The 24,591-nt window shown below is 42.7% G+C and overlaps 1 protein-coding gene across 1 annotated transcript; it reads right to left on the bottom strand.

Moving 5' to 3' along the window:
- Positions 1-10,066: 10,066 nt before the first annotated feature.
- On the bottom strand, positions 10,067-22,840 carry LOC309836590 (chemokine-like factor; the record flags this gene model as incomplete). Its single annotated transcript, XM_082676704.1, has 4 exons — positions 10,067-10,183; positions 12,539-12,634; positions 17,253-17,411; positions 22,763-22,840. 4 exons carry the CDS (start codon positions 22,838-22,840, stop codon positions 10,067-10,069), a joined length of 450 nt encoding a protein of 149 aa, XP_082532830.1.
- Between the last annotated feature and the right edge of the window lie 1,751 nt (positions 22,841-24,591).

The raw sequence follows: 24,591 nt of genomic DNA, 5'->3' as shown, positions 1-24,591 counted from the left end.
GATTCTGTGCTTTGCAACGACCTACAGGGGTGGGATAGGGAGGATGGGAGGGAGGCTCAAGAGGGAGGGGATATGAGGACAAGTGTATGCATATGGCTGATTTGCTTTGTTGTGCAACAGAAACTAACACAGTATTGTGAAGCAATTATACTCCAATAAAGATCTATTAAAAAACAAAAAAAAATCCAAAATAAACTTTCCATTTGATTAATATTAAGAGGAACTCTCAGCAGCATAATTCTTATATCTTCCAGAGACATGAGTTTATGTGATTATAAGGTTCTGGATAGGATCGTCAGTAGAAATGGGTTTAACTTCATTAAAGAACACTCTTAAAAAAAAAAAAAGCTGACAACTTTTCCATCAGACTTTTTAAAGGTCATAGGAAAATGGGCAAGAAAAAAACCTAGAGGTCTAGGGGCCTCACCCATATTGACCCTCCATAAATATGATCTTATTGAAGTTTTGTATTTTAAATTAATGTAAATTCTGCATTCTATTCCATAATACATTTGTTTTAATATAAAAATAAAAATTTAGATGAACACTTTACTGATTTAATTCTACTTCCAAATCTGCAAATCAGTAGAACTGATACTTTGGAAGTTGGATCATATTTATTCTTTAGGGTCCCACATCCCAAGAAGCAGGAACCCATCTGAGGAGCTAGCCTGATGTTCTGGAGTGAAAATGACTTTCTCTCTTTCCTAAAACGGCCAGAATTGAGTCTGCCTTGACATCTATAGGCTATCTGTGTCCTTCTTTTTGGACATTGATACTGGGTTCTTCAAATGCTGGCCCAATCTGTTTCTTCATGTGCTAAATAAAGGATGAGGATGAGTGGGAGGGGGCACACTCCTGAGGATAAGCACAGCCTGGGCTTTGGTAGCACAGTGATAATGAAAGAGAAGGTTCTCACTGAGTCAGCGGCACCAGCGTTGGAGGATGAGTAAAACCCCGGGGTCCTTTAACCTCCATACGGCCCAGGTAACTAATCTGAACATTTTAAGTTTTTACGTCTTGGTGGCATGACTTGGTAGTGTCAGCTTGGCTGGTGCACTTGCCCAAACACAGCGAAGAGCCCTGCTGTCTGATCATAATGGGTCTAAGTGGAGCTCCTCAGCGTGCCGAGTGTTTCCCCTCTTATTACCTCATTTAACCCTCACAAACACCCTCCAAAGTCAGTATGGCTAGGATCCCCATTTTAAGAAGATGTAACAGAGGCTTAGAGAAGTTCATTAAATTGACTATGATTGAATATCTGGCAAGGAGTGGAGTCAGAACTCAACTCACTATTGCCTCCCATCAGGGACACCCAAATAAGGAGGAAATGATCTATCCCCCAAGGTTGGCAGTGCAGCACCCATCTTTGGCATTTTCTGTGGAATGGGTAATGGAGGGTCAAAATGGTATGGGACAAATAAGGACAAATAATTGGCCTGCCAAGTCCTAGATGTATGACCTGGGGCGTGTTTTATCACCCCTCTGTGCCAACAGGCTAGGATCTTAGTTCCCTGACCAGTGAATGAATGTGTGCCCCCTGCAGTGGAAGTGCGGAGTCTTAACCACTGGACCACCAGGGAGTTCCCCCAACAGGCTTTTTTTTTTAAACATCTTTATTGGAGTATAATTGCTTTACAATGGTGTGTTAGTTTCTGCTTTACAACAAAATGAATCAGTTATATATATATATATGTATGTATATATATATATATATATATATATATATATATATATATATATGTTCCCATATCTCTTCCCTCTTGCGTCTCCCTCCCTCCCACCCTCCCTATCCCACCCCTCCAGGCGGTCACAAAGCACGGAGCTGATCTCCCTGTGCTATGCGTCTGCTTCCCACTAGCTATCTACCTTACGTTTGGTAGTGTATATATGTCCATGCCTCTCTCTCACTTTGTCACAGCTTACCCTTCCCCCTCCCCATATCCTCAAGTCCATTCTCTAGTAGGTCTGTGTCTTTATTCCTGTCTTACCCCTAGGTTCTTCATGACATTTTTTTCCTTAAATTCCATATATATGTGTTAGCATACAGTATTTGTCTCTCTCTTTCTGACTTACTTCACTCTGTATGACAGACTCTAGGTCTATCCACCTCATTACAAATAGCTCAATTTCGTTCCTTTTTATGGCTGAGTAATATTCCATTGTATATATGTGCCACATCTTCTTTATCCATTCATCCGATGATGGACACTTCGGTTGTTTCCATCTCCGGGCTATTGTAAATAGAGCTGCAGTGAACATTGTGGTACATGACTCTTTTTGAATTATGGTTTTCTCAGGGTATATGCCCGGTAGTGGGATTGCTGGGTCGTATGGTAGTTCTATTTGTAGTTTTTAAGGAACTTGCATACTGTTCTCCGTAGTGGCTGTATCAATTTACATTCCCACCAGCAGTGCAAGAGGGTTCCCTTTTCTCCACACCCTCTCCAGCATTTATTGTTTCTAGATTTTTTGATTATGGCCATTCTGACTGGTGTGAGATGATATCTCATTGTAGTTTTGATTTGAATTTCTCTAATGATTGGTGATGTTGAGCATTCTTTCATGTGTTTGTTGGCAGTCTGTATATCTTCTTTGGAGAGATGTCTATTTAGGTCTTCTGCCCATTTTTGGATTGAGTTGTTTGTTTTTTTGTTATTAAGCTGCATGAGCTGCTTATAAATTTTGGAGATTAATCCTTTGTCAGTTGGTTCATTTGCAAATATTTTCTCCCATTCTGAGGGTTGTCTTTTGGTCTTGTTTATGGTTTCCTTTGCTGTGCAAAAGCTTTGAAGTTTCATTAGGTCCCATTTGTTTATTTTTGTTTTTATTTCCATTTCTCTAGGAGGTGGGTCAAAAAGGATCTTGCTGTGATTTATGTCATAGAGTGTCCTGCCTATGTTTTCCCCTAAGAGTTTGATGGTTTCTGGCCTTACATTTAGGTCTTTAATCCATTTTGAGCTTATTTTTGTGTATGGTGTTAGGGAGTGAGGCTAATTTTTAATATGGGGATAATGATTGGGATTCATTGCGTTCATCTGAGGATTAAATGGCACAATGAATCTGAAAGCATCACATGAGGTGTAGTGGGAATGCATCAAAGTGTAGATTCCTGATATCTGCCTTCAAGATAGTAAACTTTTCTGTGAACTTCTGGTGTTCTTCCTGTTGAGACTGTTGAGCAAGGAGCCCTGTTGTGGAATGGGACTTGCCTCTTGGAGAGGCACTAATGTCTGTTATTTGGGTGCCTGGTGAGTAACACTGGAGGGGGCACGTGGTGCAGGGCTGGTGAGGGTTGGAAGTCAGCTCCAGTTGGGTTCTGTAGGCTGAGTGAGAGGTCTGCCCACACTGGGGCAGGTACAATGGTTTTCAGCTTTGCAGGAAGCGTAGGATCTGAGGATTGTGTAAACCAAGATATCAAAAAATGTGAACAAGGACCCAAGCAGAGTGTAAACTTATAAAATTAAAAATTAACTAACTGCAGTCTAGATCATTGAGAATTTGGACGAATGCACACTAATAATGATAACAGTAACAAAACAAATGCAGACTCGGTCTCCCTAGCCAATTGTTGACTCCCTGTCAGAATTCCATCTCCTCGCTGGACTATTGGACATTATAGTTTACTGTGGTCCTTACTTGCAAGGAAGTGCTCTTCTGAACTGTCCCTTGGAAGTAATGCTTTCTTCGTACCTAACATTTCTATTGTAGCTCACATATCTTGAGCACTTACTATCTGTCACATACGGTGCCAAGGTGTTCATATGTGATCTCATTTGATTCTCACAACAAACTCTCATTATCCCCAATTTACAGATGGGTAAGCAACTTGCCTGGGGTTGCTCAGCCAGTAAGTGGCTATGACCCTCCTCAGTCTGACTTGAGAGCCCAAGGGTCTTCTCCTGACTAACACCCCCTCCCTTTTGCCTTAGACACAGACCCTCTTGTTGGCCTCATCTTTGACAAAGAGAAAGATACGTTCTCCCAGATGGGTAAAACTACAGCTGAGTCTTGCCATGTGCAAAAGCACTTCTGGTTTCCCCATAAATGTCATCCTTACTCATCATCTTTTTCTTTCTCCTTTTGACTAAATACCTTATTGACCCAAGTACCTGCCTCTGACACAGTGAGAGATGGGTTTGTGACTTGACTATTATTTTTTTATAAAGCCCCCAAACCGTTCCCTGAGATAAACAAAATTGTATAGAATTAAAATTGGGAAAGAAAAAGATGCTTTGAGGGTGAATGCTTTTTTTTATTTTTTTAAATCATTGAATATTAGGAAGAAGTCAAACCTTTACACTTTGTTTCACAAAATGTGGTATTTGTAAGAAGGATGTATATACAATAAACATTATGTGGTATTTGTGCCTTGGGGTTCTCCAAACACATGGCAGAACCTGATCAGTCATCACCAGAATCTGAAGGGGACATTCTGAAGCTGATACCTTTTACTTGTAAATGTAAAGATATTGCTGGTAGTCTTGGAATCATCCCTTCAATAGAGTTCTAGTTAAATATGTTTATTATGTTCTTTCTTCTAGATTGCTTTCTATTGGAAAAGACATCAGCTTGACCAGAACTCAGTTTCTCGGACTGTATGGGGAAATACCTTCTTTACAGTGTAGAAGTGTTGAAAATACGGGCTATTCAGAAGACAATAATTATACTTCATACTTTTCTTGGGTACGCTGGTGACATAAGACTAGGGTGGGTAAAGTTGATAATGAAATCTAGCAATGAAGACAGTGACCCCACCACAGGTGGGGTGAGGAAAGCTGGCCACACCCTGGATGACAGAAACAAGAAAAAGGCAGGGGCTTTGTATCACGCTCTGGGCTCCCATAGCTATCCAAAGAAAAGAGGATGCTCTCCCCCAAGGACAGAGGTAGCAAAAGGGGGCCTGGCTTTACCAGAGTCGCCCAGAGGCCTGCAGCTCTCCACAAGCTGGCGTGAGCTGCCCGTGACTGGGAACAGCTCCTCTCGCAGCACCTGCTTCATGCTTAGGAGACCCTGGCTCCTGCCTCTCCCTGAGGCTCTTCCTGGACGCTCCCCCTGGACCCTCCAGCAAAGCACGGGGCCTTGAGGCTCTCTCCAGCTCTCCAGCTTTATGGCCGTGGACCTTTGGAGGGCTCCGATCCTCCTGACCACAGCTGCTGACCTTGGTGCAGCCCTCAGTCGCCGACCCCCAAAGGCTTGTACCCTGCCCTCCACTCCAGGAAAATCAGTTCACCGTTCGTCGCACATTTTAAGGAAACCATGAGAAAATGGGAGAGGATTCAGAGAAGGTAAGGTTTTGAGAACGTGAGGGAGACAAAGATGTAGGGAGGGTGAAGATAAACCAGCACAAGGCTATAGGGCATAAAGTCTGGAAAGAGTCTGGGCTTTAGAGTCAGACAGACCTGGGCTCAAATCTGAGTTTCCATGTGCCTAGCTACAACCACGGGCAACACAGTCTCTTTAATCCAGTTTTCTCAACTGTTAAAGGGGGAGTGGGGGACGACCACAACCTCACTGGGTTGTTGTGAGGATTAAATGAGGTAATCTATATGAAGAAGTACCTGGTGTGTGGCATGTGCTCAGAAACAGTTATTTTACCTTCCGCTCTTGAAAACTTCCATGGACAGAGATTTTAGTTTCCGCTCAGAAACCTCTCCATGGTTGTAGCTCTCCAGAACTGAGAGGGTCTTCCACGTGTCCAATTAAAGCTGCTCAGAGATTGCTTCCTGTGCTTTCTGCTACTGAGAGAGCTCAGCAGCCTTTCCAGAAAATCCCTCAGACGCTTGGAGAAAGTATTTTGAGTTTTAGTTCAATAGCAACCCATCCTACCTTACAGTTTAAAAAAAGGTACCATAAAAATGTATGATGTGGAAGAGGCATGGGCTCGGAGTTAGGATGGTTCACGGTGCAAAAGATAAAAGGGTAAAAGCCACCCAACTGCCTCAGGGGGTCCAACCCACACTTTGTAGCGAATATATTTACTTTGTGGCAAGCCTTTTGTGATCTTTGCTTTAAACACATTTAAATGTTACAGGACCCCTATAGACAGCTCTTATCATCACGCTTTTCCTTCTCTGAATTTCCCAGATGGGGAAACTGAGGCTAAAGTTCTCACAGCTAGTAAGGTGGCAGGGCCAGGAACGGGGCCCATGTCTGTATCTGGACAAAACTATGCTTCCTGTCCAGTCTGTGAGGATACAGAGCCTCAGAGTCCGGAATGAGAAGGATTTTTCTGTGACCTGAGGAATTCGCTTTGGGAATTTTTCAGTTGGTAAAGAGTATGAAATTCTGGAAAAAGCTATTGAAGAAGGCCATGCAGTGTCTTTTCCTGAATACTCCACCATACGGCACCCCTTTGGAAAAGCTGGACCCTTGACACATGAGAAGTTTGACTCTTGCACTCCTTCAGGGCACACGTGACAGTTTTCTGCCACTTAGCCATGTTGTAGAAACATGCTTTTTCGGAGGGACGTTTGTAATCTGTTAGAGTGGGTGCTGTTGACAAGTAGAAGAAGCACGTGCCGTTTTACCAGCGATATACTACTGAATACACTGAGTCAAATTTTCTTTAGGACCAGCTGAAAAGTACCACGTGTTTAGGGCCGTAATGAGATGGAAGCAGGTGTGTGTGTTGGTTGTCCTATAGATGGAGGGGTTCAAGGAATCTTTCTGAGCTTTAGGCTAGTTTCCTCTCTGGGATTAGGGTGACACTCTGTCATAGCTCAGCTATGTCCTTGTCCAGAGAGATCTCTCTGTTGTGCTCCCTTGAAGAGAGCCTTTACTGTGGGGCTGAGGGCAAAGCTTATATGAAAATTATGAAAATGAACACTTACAAGTAAGGGCCAATGTAAATAAGTCATCGAGTGGTGAAGGGTTAGCATATATATTAGAATGAAAAAAAAGAACGATGCAGGTTTCCAGGACTGTGATTGCTATATAGGACTCCTGGGCTTCAGCAATGATGAAACAAACTAGTGCCCCTATGAGAAGGCCCTGCAGTAAAAGAAACAGGATTTGTTTTAATGCAAATGAGCTATTAAAAAACAGAATAAAATAAATGATCAGACTGTAAATCTGATTATATTGCAATTGCCTGTATTGTTTTGCACATATATATTATTTAAAAAATTCCTTACATGTTTAAGAAATGAAATAACACAGACAAAAATTGCACACAGTACAGAAGCTTCTTTCTCCTTCCTCATCCCAACCCTAGTCTATCTCCTTAAAAGTAATCACTGTTAACAGTGTATATTTCATACCAGAAAGAATTGTGTATATACAGGTCAAGTAAAGTAAATATATATTGATTTTGATAGAAAGAGTGAGGTAGAGTCCCAGCTTTCTTTCTTTCTGAACAGCTGTTGATTATCCCAACATCATTTATTGGGAAACACCACTGATCTGAAATCCAACCTTTATCATATACTAAATTTTCGTGTGTATTCGGGATGCTTTTGAAACTCTTTTCTTCTATTGAGTTGCTGATTTCTTTTCTAGTACTTCTGAAATTACAAGCAACTCATTTTATGTTGTATTATTGTCTGACTTAGTCCCCCTTTCAGTACTCATTCTCAGGTTATGTTTCTCATTTTTGTCTTGGTCAAGTTCCCGAAGCTAAGCCTGTTGGTATTTTAATTGGGATTTCCTTTAACTTATAATATGGAAAGATTACAAAATTTAGTCTTAACTCTTTAAGAACAAAGTATATCTTTCCGGTTATTTTAGTGGTTTTTAAAATATCTCTCAATAGAGTTCTAAAGTTTTCTTCATATAGGTCTTTCAAATTTATTTCATTTAATCTTAGATATTTTGTCATCTTGATTGCTATTGCAAAGAGAAATATTTTCTTCTATTTTAAGTTCTTGTTTGCTCATTTCTACTAATGAGTTAGTAGAATTTATCTTGTTCTAAATTGTTTCCCAGTTGATTTTATTTTTTAGATCTTTGATCATATCAGCTGTAAGAAATGATATATTTTGCCTCTTCTTTTCAAATAGTCATACTTATTCCTTTTTCCTGTCTGATTGTGGTGACGAGTGGGCATCCTCTTTGTTCCTCATTTTAATGGGAATACTTCTGAGGTTTAATTATATATGATGCTGACTTTGGGGTTTATTTTTATAATGTCAGTGAAATATCTGTGTATTCCTATTTAACTGGTCTCTCTCTTCTTCCCTTGTTCACTTTTTTTTCACTCAGAGATGAAAGTTGAATTTTGTCAAATGTGTTCTGTACCTATTTGATAGTGTCCTAATTTTTTCTTCTTTTACTTATGGTGGATTAGCTTAATAGAGTCCTAATATTGAATCATCCTTATGTTTCTTCTTCATGGTGTGTTTTGAAGAAGCACTGATGAGCATTTTCTGTTAATATATTAATACTGCTGCTTTGATACAAGTGAGATTTTTATTTAGTTTTCTTTTTCTGAACTTGGTCAGGTTTTGATATCAGTGTTACACTGACTTTGTAAAAATAGCTCAGAAATGTTTCTTCTTTCTCTATTCTTTGAAAAAGTTTGAATAGTATCAGAATTGCATCCCATGAAGGTTTGAAAAGAGTTAACCTGTGAAAAAGTCTGGGCCTGACACATTTCTGAAAGATACTCTCATTCCCCCCCCCCCCCCCCCCCCCCGTGCTTATATTGGTCTGTTCAGGTTTTTCTCTGTTCTGGGATCAGTTTTGGTAATTTATAGTTTCCCAGAAAATCAACTCTTTGATCCAATTATTCACATTTATTTGTTTTGCAAAGTGCTCCTGTGAATCCTTTCAGTTTCTTCGGGGTTTGCGTTATTTTCCCTTTCTGGTTTCTAACTTTAAATATACGTCCTCTTTTACCCCATTTTTTCCTGTTATATTGGCCAGTGGTTTATCAACTTTATTGGTCAAGTCTATTATTCTTGTTTGCTAATGTACACATTTCTGTTATTATCTCCATTGCTTCCCTAGTTCCCTTTGTGAGGGGAAACCTGAGGAATATAAAAGTGAGGGGTGGAGGGAAGCGTGCCAAATTTAGTAGCAAAGGTAGAGTGTGTGGGAGGAGCAAAGGGAGAGGAGGAAGAAAGGGGAGGCGAAACAATGTGGACCGGCAAAGGGAATTAGGGAAGTTTCCCCCAGGTGGCGCCCCTGGGAATCACTCACTCCCTGAGGCCGAAGCCGGCCTGCATCCGCCCTTGCATCCGCCCAGCGGGCAATCAGCTCTCTCTGCTCACCAGCCTAATGATCTTCAAGATTCTTGTGGGCGAAAAGAGAAATCGCTTGAGGCCGTCCCTGAATTTGGGCGGGAGTTTGGCGCGGCCCTCAGCACGCTTTTGTATGGCCTTCTTCTCTCGCTGGCTGGGGATCGCGGGTTGTGCAGTGGGCTTGAGTGTGGGTGCAGTGCGCCCCCGGGATGCTGAGGGCGCCGCGCTTGTGTCCCGCACCGAGCTTGTGGATGGCGCCGAGCGCTCGGGATGCGCCGCACGGGCGACGTTTAGTGAGCGGGAGGGACGCCCCCCGGATTTCGAGTCCCCCGAACGTGCGTTGTCGTCTTCAGGATTCATGGTGGACCCCCGGGCCTGGTGGTGTCTGACGGGCCCCTCGGCTCTGAGCCTGCACGGCGGCGGCCGGCTCTCCCCGGGGAGCCAGCGTCGCGCCCCAGCGGCTGCCGGCCGCCTCTCCCTCGCGCGCACTCAGCTCTGGCTGCCGGCAGACAAACCAAGCCCTTCAGCCGCCCTCGTAGCCACTGGGATGCGACGCCGCTGCCTAGCCTGGGCACTCAAGGTCCCCTCAACGCCACCACCTCCGTGCTGCCAGCCAGCCGGGGAGCGGGCTCTGAAGACCATTTCGGGCGCTCCCGGCGCTTTCTCCTCTGCCTCCCGGGCCCAGGAACAGGAAAACCAGATCCCATAAGATTGAGGCGCTCGAGCGCTCCCTTGAAAGTTCAGCGCTGGGCCCACAGCTCCTAAATCTCTTCTTCCAGCTCCCATATAGAGATTAAAATGAGAACTGCAGAAAATATGTGTTAGAATAAAGAGATATGTTTAATAATTAGCATCAACTAAAAAGGAATATAAATTTACAAAACTTATAGTTTGTCATGAACAGCACTTTTCTGATAAGGACCACTTGGATTAAACAGCAGCTTCCGGTAAATGAGGGCCCCGTCGGCAATAGAGAGCACCGAGGCCACGAGTCCAAACACCTGAAACAAAGACACAGTGTCACTGCTGTGGCCATGGTCACACAGGTTTTAAGTGGTCTGCCCACCGGCTTCCTCTCCTGCGAGGGCACCAGGATTGCTCCCTACGCTGTCACCTAATACTAAAATGGGAAGAGACTTCAGAGATCATTTTATTCTCATTCCCAAGTTTTCCCAGTACCTTCCTAGAGAAAAGGAAAGGTAATTTAAGTGAGCAGAAACAATACTGAGGTGGTGTGGGCTCTGAAACCAATACTTGTCTGGATCTCTTGACATGCTCCTGGATATACTGTTTAAAGCCCTGCCGATGATACTTAGTTACTAATCAACATTTCTATACCCAATGATCAACTGTTTGACTTTCCTATTGCAAACTGTACTGGAGAAAAGGTCAGGTTAACACCAGCTCAAGCTTTAACCATGGTGATAGTAGCTGTGATAAGAGATTTGGAGAAATGGAGTGATAAGATGACCCAAAGTGAACTCTCAAAGGCCGGGCTACATCCACTTAAGGGGTGGGATTCTAAATAGGCCTCAGGAAAACAAAACTGAAGTAAAGGGAATAAACTAGAACATGGTCTTTAGGTACTCTGATGGCTGTTTGAGAACTGGTGCCGGGGCTGGAGAAAGGGGATGTCAGTGTTATTTCACCAGCTCCATCCACCTGCCAAGAAATCTGGCTTTCTGGCTTCAGACACTGTTCCTTTTCCATCCTGAATCTCAAACGCAGCTTCCTAGGTTCTGACCACGCTGCATACCTCCTACCGGTGCTTTCATGACTCTGGTACACAGCATGTGGCTGGTTCCTCCACCTGGAACCATCCCCGTTTCCTCCCCTTTAGTTCTGGCAAACCACAATCCCACTGCTGGAGAGAGGTGGCTGCTTCCTCTTCTCTGTGCCCACAGTACTCTGGTAACAGCTCAGACACAGCTGCTTGCACTTTTGTCTCCTGTATTAGGCTCTAAGCAACTTGAGGATAGGACTCACATTCTAGTCCAGAGCTGTCTAAACGAAATATAATGTGAGTCACTAATGTAAGCCACATGATTCACTTAAAATTTTCTAATTGCCACATTAAAAAGTAAAGAAAAAAAAAAAAAGAAAAAAAAAAAAGAAAAAAAAAGAAAAAAAAAGTAAAGAAAAAAACAAATGAAATTAATTTTAATAATATATTTTATTTAGCCTGATACATCCAAAAGAATGTAATTTTAGCATGTCATCAATATAATAAAATTATAAATTCTACACTCTTTTGGGGGTAGCAAGTCTTTGAAATCCAGTGTGTGTTTTACACTTACAGCTCATCTCAGTTCAGACCAGCCGCATTTCCAGTGCCCAATAGCCACCTGTGGCTTGTGGCTCTATACTTTGTCAGCACCTACCGAAGTGCACTTAAAGAATGAATCAATGAGTGAATGAGTAAATAAGTGAGTGAAAGTAAACCCTATGCCTCATCCCTCTTTCTCCATAATTATCTTTAAAGACAACTAGGAGATATTGCTATTACAGCACTATGTCATTTCTAGAGTAATTCCCATCCCTCATGAAGTTGCTTTGGGCCTAATGAAGGAGTTGAAAAGCCATGGGTTCTGACATATGTGGCCAGTTCTCCTAAGTGGCCCATACTATGAAAAGACAAGGAAGTAGGAGGGAGACTTATTTAAGAAGAACTTAATAATTCACTTCTCTAGATCAGAACCTAGAAAAGCCAAATGATTTTGAACCCCCTGTAAGAAATCTAAAAAGAATATCAGATGGAACTGTAACTAAATTACTTGACTCTTCGTTTGTTTGGGCTTGCCTTCCAAATTAAACTGATTTGCTTCTCTTCAAGCAGTGTTCAAAATAATCCTTCAGTTACAAGGCTTCCTACCACCATTCCCTTACGATGACACATCTTCTATTAAATTCCATCTGAAGCAGGATCTGGACAAGAAATAACTGAGCTCAGAACAGTCTGTCTCACATTAGCAAGTGGGATGTATCCTCTTCTTGAAAAGGGAGAGCTCTGAAATTCATCCATGGTTTGTTTTATTCTTGACATCAGGTTTCTGAGAGTTTAGTACTGTAACTGATTCCAGTAGCTTTTCTCAGGCTAGTCTAGCCCTACCTATCTATGAGAAATATGGAGGAATCTCCTTATTTGGTTAACTTCAATTTTAGCGTGAAATCATCTTCCTTGACATTAATCAGGGCACGTGTTCACATACAGAAGTATTAAGCCATTAGGTACTGTGTACTGGTATAGAAGCCTCAAGGATGAATACAGTCTAGCTTTCTGTTCTTGTATTTATTCTTCAAGTACATTTGAATTCTGATCGAACCTGAAGGAAGAAACCAGAAAGACCTCCACTTACCCCTCCAAGGACTATATATGTTGTGGTTTCTGGGATCAGTGCCAACACAGATATAACTATCATGAATACTGCTGTAACCACTGAGTTGATAATATCCTGAAAACACAGAATAGAAAGGTCAGCTTTACATGAAGATCACCAACAAAATGAATCAGCTCCCTAAAGATTTCGAAAGTTCTATTTTATTAAACAAATTTATTTAGTTTAAATAGTTTTATTTAGTTTTAGGAAGTCAAACTGCTGCAGTAAAATATCACATATATTGTATTTGGCCTGTAATGATGCCTAATGGGTCTCTTATCCTATGATACACCAATCATTTAACTCCTTAACAGGCTTATGTCTTTTTTATTTAAATGTAGTTGGAGGGAGAACTCATCTGGTTAGGAGTGGATGACGTATTATGCGGAACGTTTAATGGTGCACTGGGAAGTCAGGATGCTGAATTTTAATAATATAAGAGAAAGTGTGGAGTGCGCTACACCATAAAATAAACAACTTTATAATGTTACTCCAAATGCAATTAATAAAACTTAGAGCTGGAGAAAGTGGTAATTTTCGGGAAAAAGCTCCCACGTATCTGTATGCAACAGCTGGCCAATTATGCAATTATTTTTTGATGATGTAGCTCATTCATTTAATAATTGCCTGAAATGAAGCATTTTCATTCTGAACTGTGGCTTTAAGAGGTGCAGCTTACATTTTGAATGGATGTAAACTGTGGGAAAGTTAAATTGTCTTTATTCTGGAAAGGTTTATGTATATTTGCAGATAACGGTAGCAAGAAGGAATTGTTAACACAGAAATATCAAACTTCAAAACTCTGGTAACTTAGGAAAGCGGTTATTACAAAGAAAATAGGAAGAGGTTCAACAGGGACAGGGTAAGATTAGATACATTTAGGCAGAAAAAAAGTCCTCATTTGCAGGAGATAGTGAGTTCTAGGTTAATGCTCCTCTGTGCTGGGTATTTTTCTCTGCTTCAAGGCAATAGACCACACCTCTGCTTCAGACAGGCAGCCCTGCCTCCTGTTAGTAATTTGGCTAAGTGTATTTGAATGGCTTCAGATAAAAATGGTGTTCTAGGGAGTGCAGAGAATCACGGGGGGGGACAAAAAGGATGCACCTGCCCCAGAACATCAGTGATCCTTAATGGTGGTTTAAAGCATTGCTTTTCTTTTAAAACCAAACATCAGTATGCCATGGAGTAGAATATAAATTTAATTACAAAAATGGAGATTTCACAGAAATTTTGAGCCTGTACTTCCATATCACCACAAAGCCCTGGGTTGGCTCACTTTGTGTGTTTTCTGTCCCTGGAGCACTTGAGGGGAACAGTCAGAGGAAGCCTGCTCTACAAACTGTGTTAGTTACTGCAACTTTGGAACAATGACACATCTGTGTGCAGATGACCAAGCTCTTTCCTAATCAGTGAAGACAGTGGCCATCAGATAGAAGTATTTACAGGTTACCTCTTCCCCACCTACAGATTAATTGGAATCTTCAGGCATCTTTGTGTCCTTCACTTTTGTTATAGTGAAAGAGCCACAGACAACTTCTCCAGCTGTGCTCTGGCCCCATTCCCATCAACCACTCTGCTGGGACCTCACTGTTTATTACCCTCCTTTGTCCCTGGCCAGGTTTCCTCAACTCAGTGGTGGCCCCTCTAGTTACAGCTGTGTCCTTCCCTGCTCAGTCTAACAATCCCACTGCTTTGCTGTCACCTGTCCATTCAAGGCAAACCACTCTGGGAAAGGCCACTGGGGGCCTCTATTAATACAGTCAGTAAATATAGATTTTTTTTTTTTCTGGGCTTTCTTCCTTTACCTGTGACATTATTCACCCCTTCTTTCTTCTTGAAATGCTCTCTTCTCTTGGCTTCTGGGACATGGGTCTCCCTTGGGTCCTCTCCTGTCCTTCTCAGGCCACTCCTCCTTTCCACGCCAGATGTTGGTATTTCCCAGTCTTGCCTTATCGTCCTCTACTCTCCCTCCGAGCCCTTCTCCCAGAGCTCATCTACCATGACGAGGTGATGACTCCCAAAGCTGCAGCTCTGACTTCTCTCCCTTAAGCCTCAGACCTGAACGTTTCCCTGAATACCCCATAAGCAACTAAAACCTTCCATGTCTCAAACTGAACTCATTACATACCACTCTCCTTGGCCCTTCCTTAAAGCTGTCCTTCCTCCTATACTTCCTGTCTCATTACCCTCTTAAGACAGTTCTTTAAATGGCAGCTATCCTTGATTTTCCTGTTACCCAGTCCTATCAGTTTTCATCAACACTTTTTCTCACCAGCTACCGTTTTAACCTTAATTTAGGCCTTTCTCATTTCCACGTCTGGATTAGGATAAGAGACTTTTAAGCGGTCTCTGAGACCTAACTCTAGTTTTGCTCCTCTTCAAGCCATTATCGACACTGCCAGCAGCGATCTCCTCAGATATGAGCTAATCATGTCACTCTCCTACTTAAAAACCTCCCAAAGGTTCCAGCAGCCTTTGGATTAAAACTCAGGGCATTCTAAGCCTTGCATGCTCTGACCTCCTACTGCCTTTCAAACCTCCACTCTTGCCCCTCTCTTCTTCACAGCCACTCAGAACTCCTGCAGGTCCTTGAGGGTCCAGCTCTTTCTCCCCCTAGACCCTCACACACACTGCTCCCTGTACTGGGAAAGCTCTCTCAGTCCCATATCAGTTGGCTAACTACTTTTCATCCTCCAGCCCTCAACGCAGGCGTAGTTTTCCTCAGGCAAGCCTGTTATGACTTGGTCCCCTTCCCTTCCACACCATCCGGGTATACACCTGTCACAGCACCTGTTATACCGGATTGCTCACCTATCTTACTTTCTGGCTACATTGAAAGTTTCTCAGGTGCAAGATTTGTGTCTTGTTTTATCGAAGAAGCTAGTATAGAATCTGGGATTAGCAGATACTTAATATTTGTTGAATAAATGATTTCATGAGATCAAGAGCATAGAGGAATCTGGGTTTCATGATGGAGTAATAACTTAGTTGACCAATATAGCACCATTTCTAAGAGTACAGTATCAGCCAGGTGTGAGCCTCAGAGATTTGGAGACATGCTATACATAGGCCACACTCCTTCTCAGTGTGTTCTGTTAACTTTAGGACTCCAAGTTTATTACTGGGACGTGTAAGAAGCTGCAGAAAATTACTACAGTTTGAGGAAAAATAAATGCTAAAATGTGTTAGTTTCATTAACTTTGGAAAAGCAGAGTGTGAAGAGCAACTATGCGACTTTTTGGGTACAAGATTAACAGGATGTGGACCACGTTCATCATCTCCTTGAAGAAATCCTTGGGATAATTTAGCTTCGTCCTTTCTGCCACTAAATGGTATCACATACCCTGAGGGCCAACTGAGGAAGGCTTTGTAATCTCTTGTCCCAGACCTTATACTGCAGTCAGGTCCAGCTCCAAAGTGTAGATCAAGGAGGATTTTGGAGAGGCGCCATGAAGATCCTATCTATTTCCCAGCCTTCCACTCTGGGGACTTGCTCAGCTTGTGATTAGTCTGCAATGCTCATCGTTGGTCTTCAAAAGTGGTTCCAGGAGGCACCACTTTAAGGGATGCTTATGGTTTGAGAATAGCTCTAAAGTCCTCTCTTCTTAATACGGGTTATCAGCTTGGATATCAGCACTCTGGAATCCAAGAGGATGAGACAAGTGCTTTCACCAGTCCAGCCAAAGGGTGGAAGGGCAGCAGGGGTCTCAGAAAGGAGACCTATGGACATAGGATTCTGGGGATAAGACTTGAAAGAGGAGCGGTGAAGTCACTCAGTCCTTCCTAGAACCAGCTTATGGTCCAGGCTGAAGGGCCAAGTATCCCTTAGTTAGTATCTTCAACTTGCCTATTTTGAAAGTTTCCAGGCCATCTGGGCATTCCACTGGGCAGTTATTCCTAATGCTGTGAGTATGGCAGGTAAAGTCCATATGCTACTAAATAAGGTTCTACAAGATGAGTTAAAAATTATGTGGCATTAATGATTACAGACATTTTTTTCCGGTACACGGGCCTCTCACTGTTGTGGCCTTTCCCGTTGCTGAGCACAGGCTCGGGACGCGCAGGCTCAGCGGCCATGGCTCACGGGCCCAGCCGCTCCGCGGCATGTGGGATCTTCCCGGACCGGGGCACGAACCCGTGTCCCCTGCATCGGCAGGCAGACTCTCAACCACTGCGCCACTAGGGAGGCCCAACAGACATTTTGAAGTAAGAAAATGTTGTGTTTTATTTAGCCTCTAAATTATTTTGATTTTCCATTTAGTGATCAGGGATGTGTAAGATGTAGATACTTGTGTATCTGTCTCCATTTCTATTCCCCAATTTTGAGGTCATATCAACGTGCATTTAAAAAGGAGGTAAAGATTAAGAATGCCGTATAATTTCATTAACCATGATCTTGAATTTAAATTTCTTTTGAAGATCTACACCTACGTGAATTCTCCTTAGAAAGATAGGTCTGAAAGGTCAGCCACATCTACTGATAGATAGAGCTCAGAGGAGAATTTATGCTCTGTGGCTGCCCTGGTTCCCTGAGAATCTCCCCAGAGCACATTAGCAGTGGGTAGAGTTCCTCCTTCCTAAGCCTGTCAGAGATTCCTTAAAGGCTTAAGAAAACTAAAGAACAGAGTTTATTAAAATGTCTTTCTATGGCAGGAAAAAGTAGTTAACTTTAACAGTGAAACTGAACACTTACAAGCAAAGGCCAAAATATACAGTCAATTAATTGATCAAGTCTGAGTATATATAAAACTATGAAAAAGAAAGTAACAGTGACTTCAAATCCAGTGACAACAATGTATGGCTCTGGGGCTTGTGCGATGATAAAAAGGGTCATAGATGTCACAGTTAGCGCCTATAGGAAAAAAAAACATGATTTATTCAGTGATTATTGAATACAAGTTTAAGCTGTAAAAATGATCATTTCTAAAATAACGAAATAAATGGGTTTCTTCCATATACACACACATCTAAAAGAGGAAGACTAAAATGTATGGATGTTGACGTCTCTTTGTGTTTTAGAGAACTAGGTATCCCTCTCTGTTTTAAGTCTATTACTCCGCTTGTATACCTAATACCATCACTTCCCACATCTGTTCCCTTGATCTTTTTCCACTAAATATCTCCTTTTCCCTCTCGTACCTTCAATCTCTCCTCCTCCACTAGTTCCTTTCCTCATCATCCTCTAAACATATCTAAGGTTATCTTCTCTTAAAACACACATACCTTCCTTTCACCCTGCTCCCCACAGAAATTCCCATTTTCTACTTCGCCCTGTAATGCTTCTCCAAAAAGTCTGTATACTGGCTGATATAATTCCTTATCATCCACTCATCACTCCTTAACTCTTACCAATCTGGAATCTGCTGTCAAATTTAAACTTAGAATGTTGCCATGAAAAATACTGGGGAGGAAAGTTGAAAACAAATTGTCAGAGAAAAACAATTCTCTGAAGAATCCTGTGAGGAAGAAAAGGAAAAAAAAAAACCCCAACAATTCTGATGCTTCACTTTTTAACACACTTCCTCTTATCTAAACATAATGCAATCAGAATTAACAAAAACTTAAGTGGAAAAAAAACCCTTGAAGATTATTAATCTAATCCAATCTCCTCATTTCCAAATGAAGATATAGAAAACAGAAATGAAAAGTGACTTAAAGGAAAAAATAAGCTGGGGGTCTGTCAATGTCATGATGTTCTTAGGAGATACAGCTCTATCCAAAGTCTCTGTGTTCTTGGAAAATGGTTTTGTCAAGAGTCTTCCCTGGCTAGACTTTTATGATCAGTCTGTCAGCATCCACATTCTCTTTTTAACCTTAGATCTATATAGGCTACTTATTCATAATTCTTTCAATTACTTTATTAGTATAAAAGTAGCTTACCTTTAAACTTCTAAATTGGTTAGTTTGCTTACACAGTAAATATAACTAGTTACTAAATAACTCATTCTTTATAATTAATATAATTACCATCAGCAACATGTCATCTCAAATCACTTCATTTACTTTACTGAACCAGGGTCTTGAGTTCATGGGTTATGAAATCAAGGGTCACTTTTTCAGTCCCCATCTTCTGTAACCTTGGAATTTGGCACTGGTGATCAATCCATTTTCTTAACAGTTCCCACGATTTCAGTCACACTGGGTTCTCCCCTAATCCATACTAACAGCTCATATCTTTCCTAACTCCTGGCTTTTGTTTTCAGTTAGCTTTTAAATATTCCACTAATACCTCAAACATTTCTTCACCACTCTATGTAGACTGCTTTTGCCAAGATCATCAATAATTGCAAAATTACTAAATTTAACATTTTTCAATCCTTATCCTACTAGACCCCCATGACTTATTTGCCATTGGCTTTTTCCTACTTTTCTACTCCTTGGCTCCCATGTCACCTTTTCTAGTTCTTATACCTCTGAAACTATTCTCTCGGTGGGTTTCCTTTTGCCCATCTCTTTAAAATGATGGCATTCCTTTAGATTCTGTCCACAACCCACTCAACAAATCTGGGTCTCTGTCCCAGGTCTATCCTCAACATCTCACACATAAATAGCCATTTAGAATCTTTAATTCACCGTGTGCAAAACTGTCACCTTGCTCCTTCCTCCTGTATTCACTATCTTAATTGGTGATATGACCATCTATCTTTTCACCTGCCCCTGGAAACCTAAGATCACCGCTCCAACTTACTCCTTACAACTGACCAATCATCGGGTCCTGCTGACTTAATGCTTAAGCATTTTGGGAATCCACTTTGTCCCTAAAACCACTGCCCTTCAGTATCTTTTCCTTGAATTACCATGACAAATATGTTACAGTAAAATTTCTAAAATAAAAATGTGTGCAATTCTTCACCTATTTAAAACTCTTCAATGGCTCCCCATGGTTTTTAGAATAGAGCCTACCTTCACCATGGTATTCAAAGTCTTCCATGACTCAGCTCCTGTCTACTTCTCTAACAAAGAGTTGTTCACAATTTATCCACAGGATAATTCCAATGCTCAATTCTCAGTCCTCATCTTACTTGAACTATCATCAGTATTTGACACAGTTGATCATTCCGTCGAGAGAGTTTTCATTTGGCTTCTAGGACACCATACTTTTAGTTTCTCCTGCCTCCCTAATTGTGCTTTCTCATTCTTCTTTGCTGATTCCTCCTTCTCTCTCCAATCTCTCTTTTTTTTTAATTAATTAATTTATATTTTTGGCTGCGCGCGGGCTTTCTCTAGTTATAGTGAGCGGAGGCTACTCTTCGTTTTGGTGTCTGGGCTTCTCATTGCGGTGGCTTCTCTTGTTGTGGAGCACGGGCTCTAGGCACGCGGGCTTCAGTAGTTGTGGCACATGGGCTCAGTAGTTGTGGCTCACGGGCTCTAGAGCGCAGGCTCAGTAGTTGTGGCACACGGGCTTAGTTGCTCCATGGCATGTGGGATCTTCCTGGACTAGGGCTCGAACCCGTGTCCCCTGCATTGGCAGGCGGATTCTTAACCACTGCGCCACGAGGGAAGTCCCTCCCCAATCTCTTAATGTTGAAGTGTTCTGGGGCTCCATCCATGGTCCTCTTCTCCACTCTAGGTACACTCATCTCTTGATGATCTCATCAGTCTTGTGACTTTAAGTACTTCTATTTCTGCAGTGCCAATCTCTCTCCTAAAATCCAGTCTTGTATATTCCAAATGCCTGTTCAGTATTGCCACTTGAATGTCTAATAGACATCTCTAAAGTGAAATCCAAAATTGAACTTCTGATCCTCTGCCTACATTTACTTCACCCACAGGCTTTCAGTGGATGGCAACTCCATTCTTCCAGCTACTTAGGCCAAAAACTTTGGAGTGATGTTGGACTCCTCCCTCTCTCACACCACATCTGGTTCATCAGCAAATCTTGTTGGGGTTACTTTCAAAATATATCCGAAATGTGATCATTTCTTATAGCCTACTCCACTAACAGCCTGGTCTGAGCCGCTATCATCTCTTGCCCAGATTACTGCAATAGCCCCAACTCATCTCCTTTTTTTCTACCCTTGCCTCTGCAGGAATCCTCCTGTCCCCACCAGCCCCCACCTCCCAATCTATTGTCAACATATCAGCTGGTGTAGTTTTTAAAAATGTTAGATCATATACAACTTTACTCAAAACCTTCTTCATCTCCCACTGTGCCCCTATGTCAGTCCACTCCCGCTATACTGGTTTCCCTGCTTTTCCTTGAACCCTTCAGGTACATTCCTGCCATAGGGCCATTGTACTGGATTTTCCTTTGCCTAAAACACTCTTCCTTCAGATATTCATAGCTTAACTCCCTCATCTCACTCAACGCTTTGCTCAGAAGTCACCTCAACAAGGCCTAACTTGACCATTCTATTCCTGCAATCTTCCTCTCCAACCCTACCTTCCCTTACACTCTCTTAGCTGGCTTTAGTTTTCTTTGTTCCACAGCACTTACCCCCTTCTAGAATATTACACCATTTATTTATTTATTTATTGTGTTTATTGTTTGTCTTCCCTGCCCTTCCACCCCAATATGTAAACTCCATGTGGACAGAGATCTTTGCTTTGTCCCCTGATATCTCCCAAAAGCCTGGAACAGTGCCTGGCACATGGCAGGCTTTCAATAAATATCTGTTGGCTGAAAAAAATAAGGCAAAACTCAACTTCTTATGGTTTGCTCATAAATCATGCTGGGTTTTTTTTTTTTTTTTTTTGGCCTCCACGCCTTTGCTCAGGTGGCTGTCCCTTAAACCCTACCCAATGTCCCCCTAGGACGTTTCCTGACACCTCCTTGGTTAGATGCCTCACTCTGTGCTCTAACTTCATCCTGTCACACATCACAGCTATCTGCTTGTGTGCCTCTCTCTGACTAAACTGAAGGACTCCATAGTCAGGGACTTTTGTCTTGGGTGTCTTTGTTGTTTCAAGTCCTAACTCAGGGCTGGGAATACATTAAGTATTCAAAGTTTTGTTGAGGGAATTAATATATCAAAAATGAAACCTTTCTGGAGACTATAAAACCAGAAATAGAGGAATGATAAATGTGTTTCATTCACACTATGGAATACTTTGAAGCATATACAAATGATAATAAAGATTTATAATTATATTTAAAAAAATGGAACCTTTCTCACAAAATCCCATTTCTCCTCCAGTGTTCCAAAGCTTTCAGTACCTGGCATAAAACCCCAGACCCTCAGGTCACTTCTTTCCTGATTATTTACTTCCAACCCAAGCTAATCTCTCCGTTTTCTGAACTCCAGAGTAGTTTTCTAAACTTCTTTCATGCATTCTGACTTGCATTACGTCATAGTTATTTCTCAGAATCACAGACTTTGGTGTGAGAAGGACCTTGCGTGCAGTTTCTTCTGCCCACTCACCTGAAGCTGAAATCGCCATCACAACATGCGAAGTGCTCATCTGCGCCTGCTACCTTTTCTGTCTGGGAATGTACTGCCTTCCCAAGTGGCCACTTAATTTTGGCAACTTTCCCAATAAAAAATTCTTCCTCATAATAAGCAGGAATGTTTCCCTGTAACCTCTAACTTTCCACCTCCTCTCCTTATATGTCGCCTCTTTAAATTTTAAGAATTATTTTTTTCCTTCCCCTTTTCTCTTCTTGAATTCCTTCAACATATTCTCTTATGATAATTTCCTCTTCTCTAACTAGCCAGGTCGCCTTCCTCCAAATGACGATTCATTCTCTCCCAACCTCTGCCAGAACTGGCTGCAATGCTCCTGGCATGTCTGACACCCCAGGAACCAGGAGTTCCACCGTCCTTGCTCTGGACTATATCAGCCTTGAGCTCACTCACATCAAAACTACTGAGTTCTAGCAAGTAAACAGCATCCACTGAAACCCCTCGGTGCTTTTGTTTTTGTTTTTAATCTTGTTGGCATCTGAGTGGTACAACTGCAGCTGCCTCCCCTGGTAACCTGGGTACCTGGTTTGTGGGTCCAAGTGTGGGCCATTCATGTAGGTGTGCGGATTTTGCTTTATGAGTGAGTCCGTAAAGCCCCTGATGGGGGAGGACAGCGCCCTATTTCTCTCCTCCTACCCTCAGGGTGCAGAGCGAAATGCCTTGCCTCTAGGAAGGCCTTGACAGAGGTTCAACAAGGTTGAAAGAGAGGACAGGGCATCGGCTTCATGCTTTGCAGCCCTACCTCCCTGCGGGGGAGCGCGCTGGGACACCGTCCCTCACCCCGAGGCCCCGCCCTCACCAGCCGCAGCATCTTCACGGGGCCATTCACGCTGAAGCAGAAGGGGCGATGCCTCGGTTTCAGCTTCACCGTCGGCATCTCGCCTAAAGACCCAGCAGCAGCACTTCTCCGTCAGTTCCCCTCCTCAGCGGACAGCTCTGCCAGGCCTCACGCCACAGCTGCAACGGCCACTGTGGCCTCGAGCCGCTCTTGAAGGCGTCCCGCCGTCGCGGCGCGCATGCGCAGTTCACCTCGGCCCGCACTTGGGTACATGCGGCCGCCGCCACCTACTGGTGGCCCCCGGTATGCGGAAAGCCAGGGTTCGCGCGCAGCGTTTCCTCAGACCTAGAGGGGAGCCAAGCAGGCCAGCTTCTCCCCACCCCCTAGTTGTCTGTCCAGTGGGAACGTTGGTTGTGCCTTTGTTAAAAGATAAATTGAGGCATATTAAAAATTTTAAGATTTTATTTGAACAAAAATGGATTCAAATCGGGTGGCATCTGAAGTTGAATCCGGCCTCTGTACCCTGCCACCGAATTAATCTCGGAGACAGAGTTTTGGGTGAAGTAGAAAAGTTTTATTGCTTTGCCAGGCAAAGGGGGCCACAGCTCGCTGATGCCCTCAAAACTGTGTGTCCCAACTTGGAGAGGTTAGTCAGAAGGTTTACAGTAATTGTTCAAAGAGGGCGTGATCAGCTCCTGGACATTCTTCTGATTGGTTGGTGGTAAGTGGGAGTCAGCATCATCAACCTTCTGGTTCCAAGGTGTCTGGGGTCTGCGTGCTTGTGGGCAGCATACCGTCCTTAACCATTGACTTCTCCCATCTGATGGGGGTTTCAGTATCTGCAAAACAGCTCAAAGATACTGTCGTGTATATCGCTTGATGGGGAGCCAGGACCTTGCCCCAAGTCTGCACTATTGTTTCTCTCTCCCTCTCTCTCTTTTTTTTAATTGTCTCTCTCTCTCTCTTTTTCTTTTATTGTTTCTCTTGACTGTTTGTTTCTCCTTTGTCTTGCATCCCCTCCCTTCCCTAATTGGCAGCTGCTTGAATATGCCAGATGGAATTTAGGGAAGGTCATAGAGGCTGAATGAAGCCTATTTCCTGTAATCAAAGAGATGGGGCACATAGAAAGGCTTTTGTGCCCAGGAGCCCCACAGGATCCTGCTAAGTGTCACACCCAATCTAACATAGAAAGGAGCTCTGAAGAGCTGTACAAAATGAAAGACTTTTATAGGCAGAAGGGAGCGAGAACAAGGAAGTTGGTTATTGCAAGGTTACTTTTCTTTAGGGCATGGCAGGGGGTCTATCAGGCAGGTCACCTAACTAGTGCTGATCAGACGAAGCCTGATTGACTGGAGAGCCAAAACTATAATTAAGCCTTGGTTTGGTGAATGGGGCTTAGCATAAGCGACTCCATTTGGGGCCTGTTCTCGTTTTTTTTTAAAAATAACTTCCTAAGGGATCTAATATATTTACAGTCCAGACCCTGGAAATGTCAAAGTTCAGAGGAAAGAGTGCTGGCTGTGAAGCAAGATAGATGAGCTTGAATTCCAGCTCCACCCCTTAATGAATGCTTCTGATCACTTTTTACGAGTTACCTAAGTTTCCAAGGATCAGCTAAGCCCGGAGAATGGGATTGACAATATCCACCTATACGGTTGTTGGGAAGAATAAATGACACCTTGCGTGCCAGGTGCCTGGATACAACAGATGCTCAATTAACTAATCTCCAATAGTTAATTAACCAATCAGTCGCTGGTGTTATTGGCCACCCATGCCCCGAGTCTTGCCAAATCATGGGTTCATTCTAACAGCGTCTCGTTGGCGGGAAGCTTTCCAGGCTGCAAAGGGCA

The sequence above is a fragment of the Grampus griseus genome, assembly GCF_964374135.1.
Source record: "Grampus griseus genome assembly, chromosome: 19".
Classification (NCBI taxonomy): domain Eukaryota; kingdom Metazoa; phylum Chordata; class Mammalia; order Artiodactyla; family Delphinidae; genus Grampus; species Grampus griseus.
This window is presented reverse-complemented; position numbering and strand designations above follow the sequence as displayed.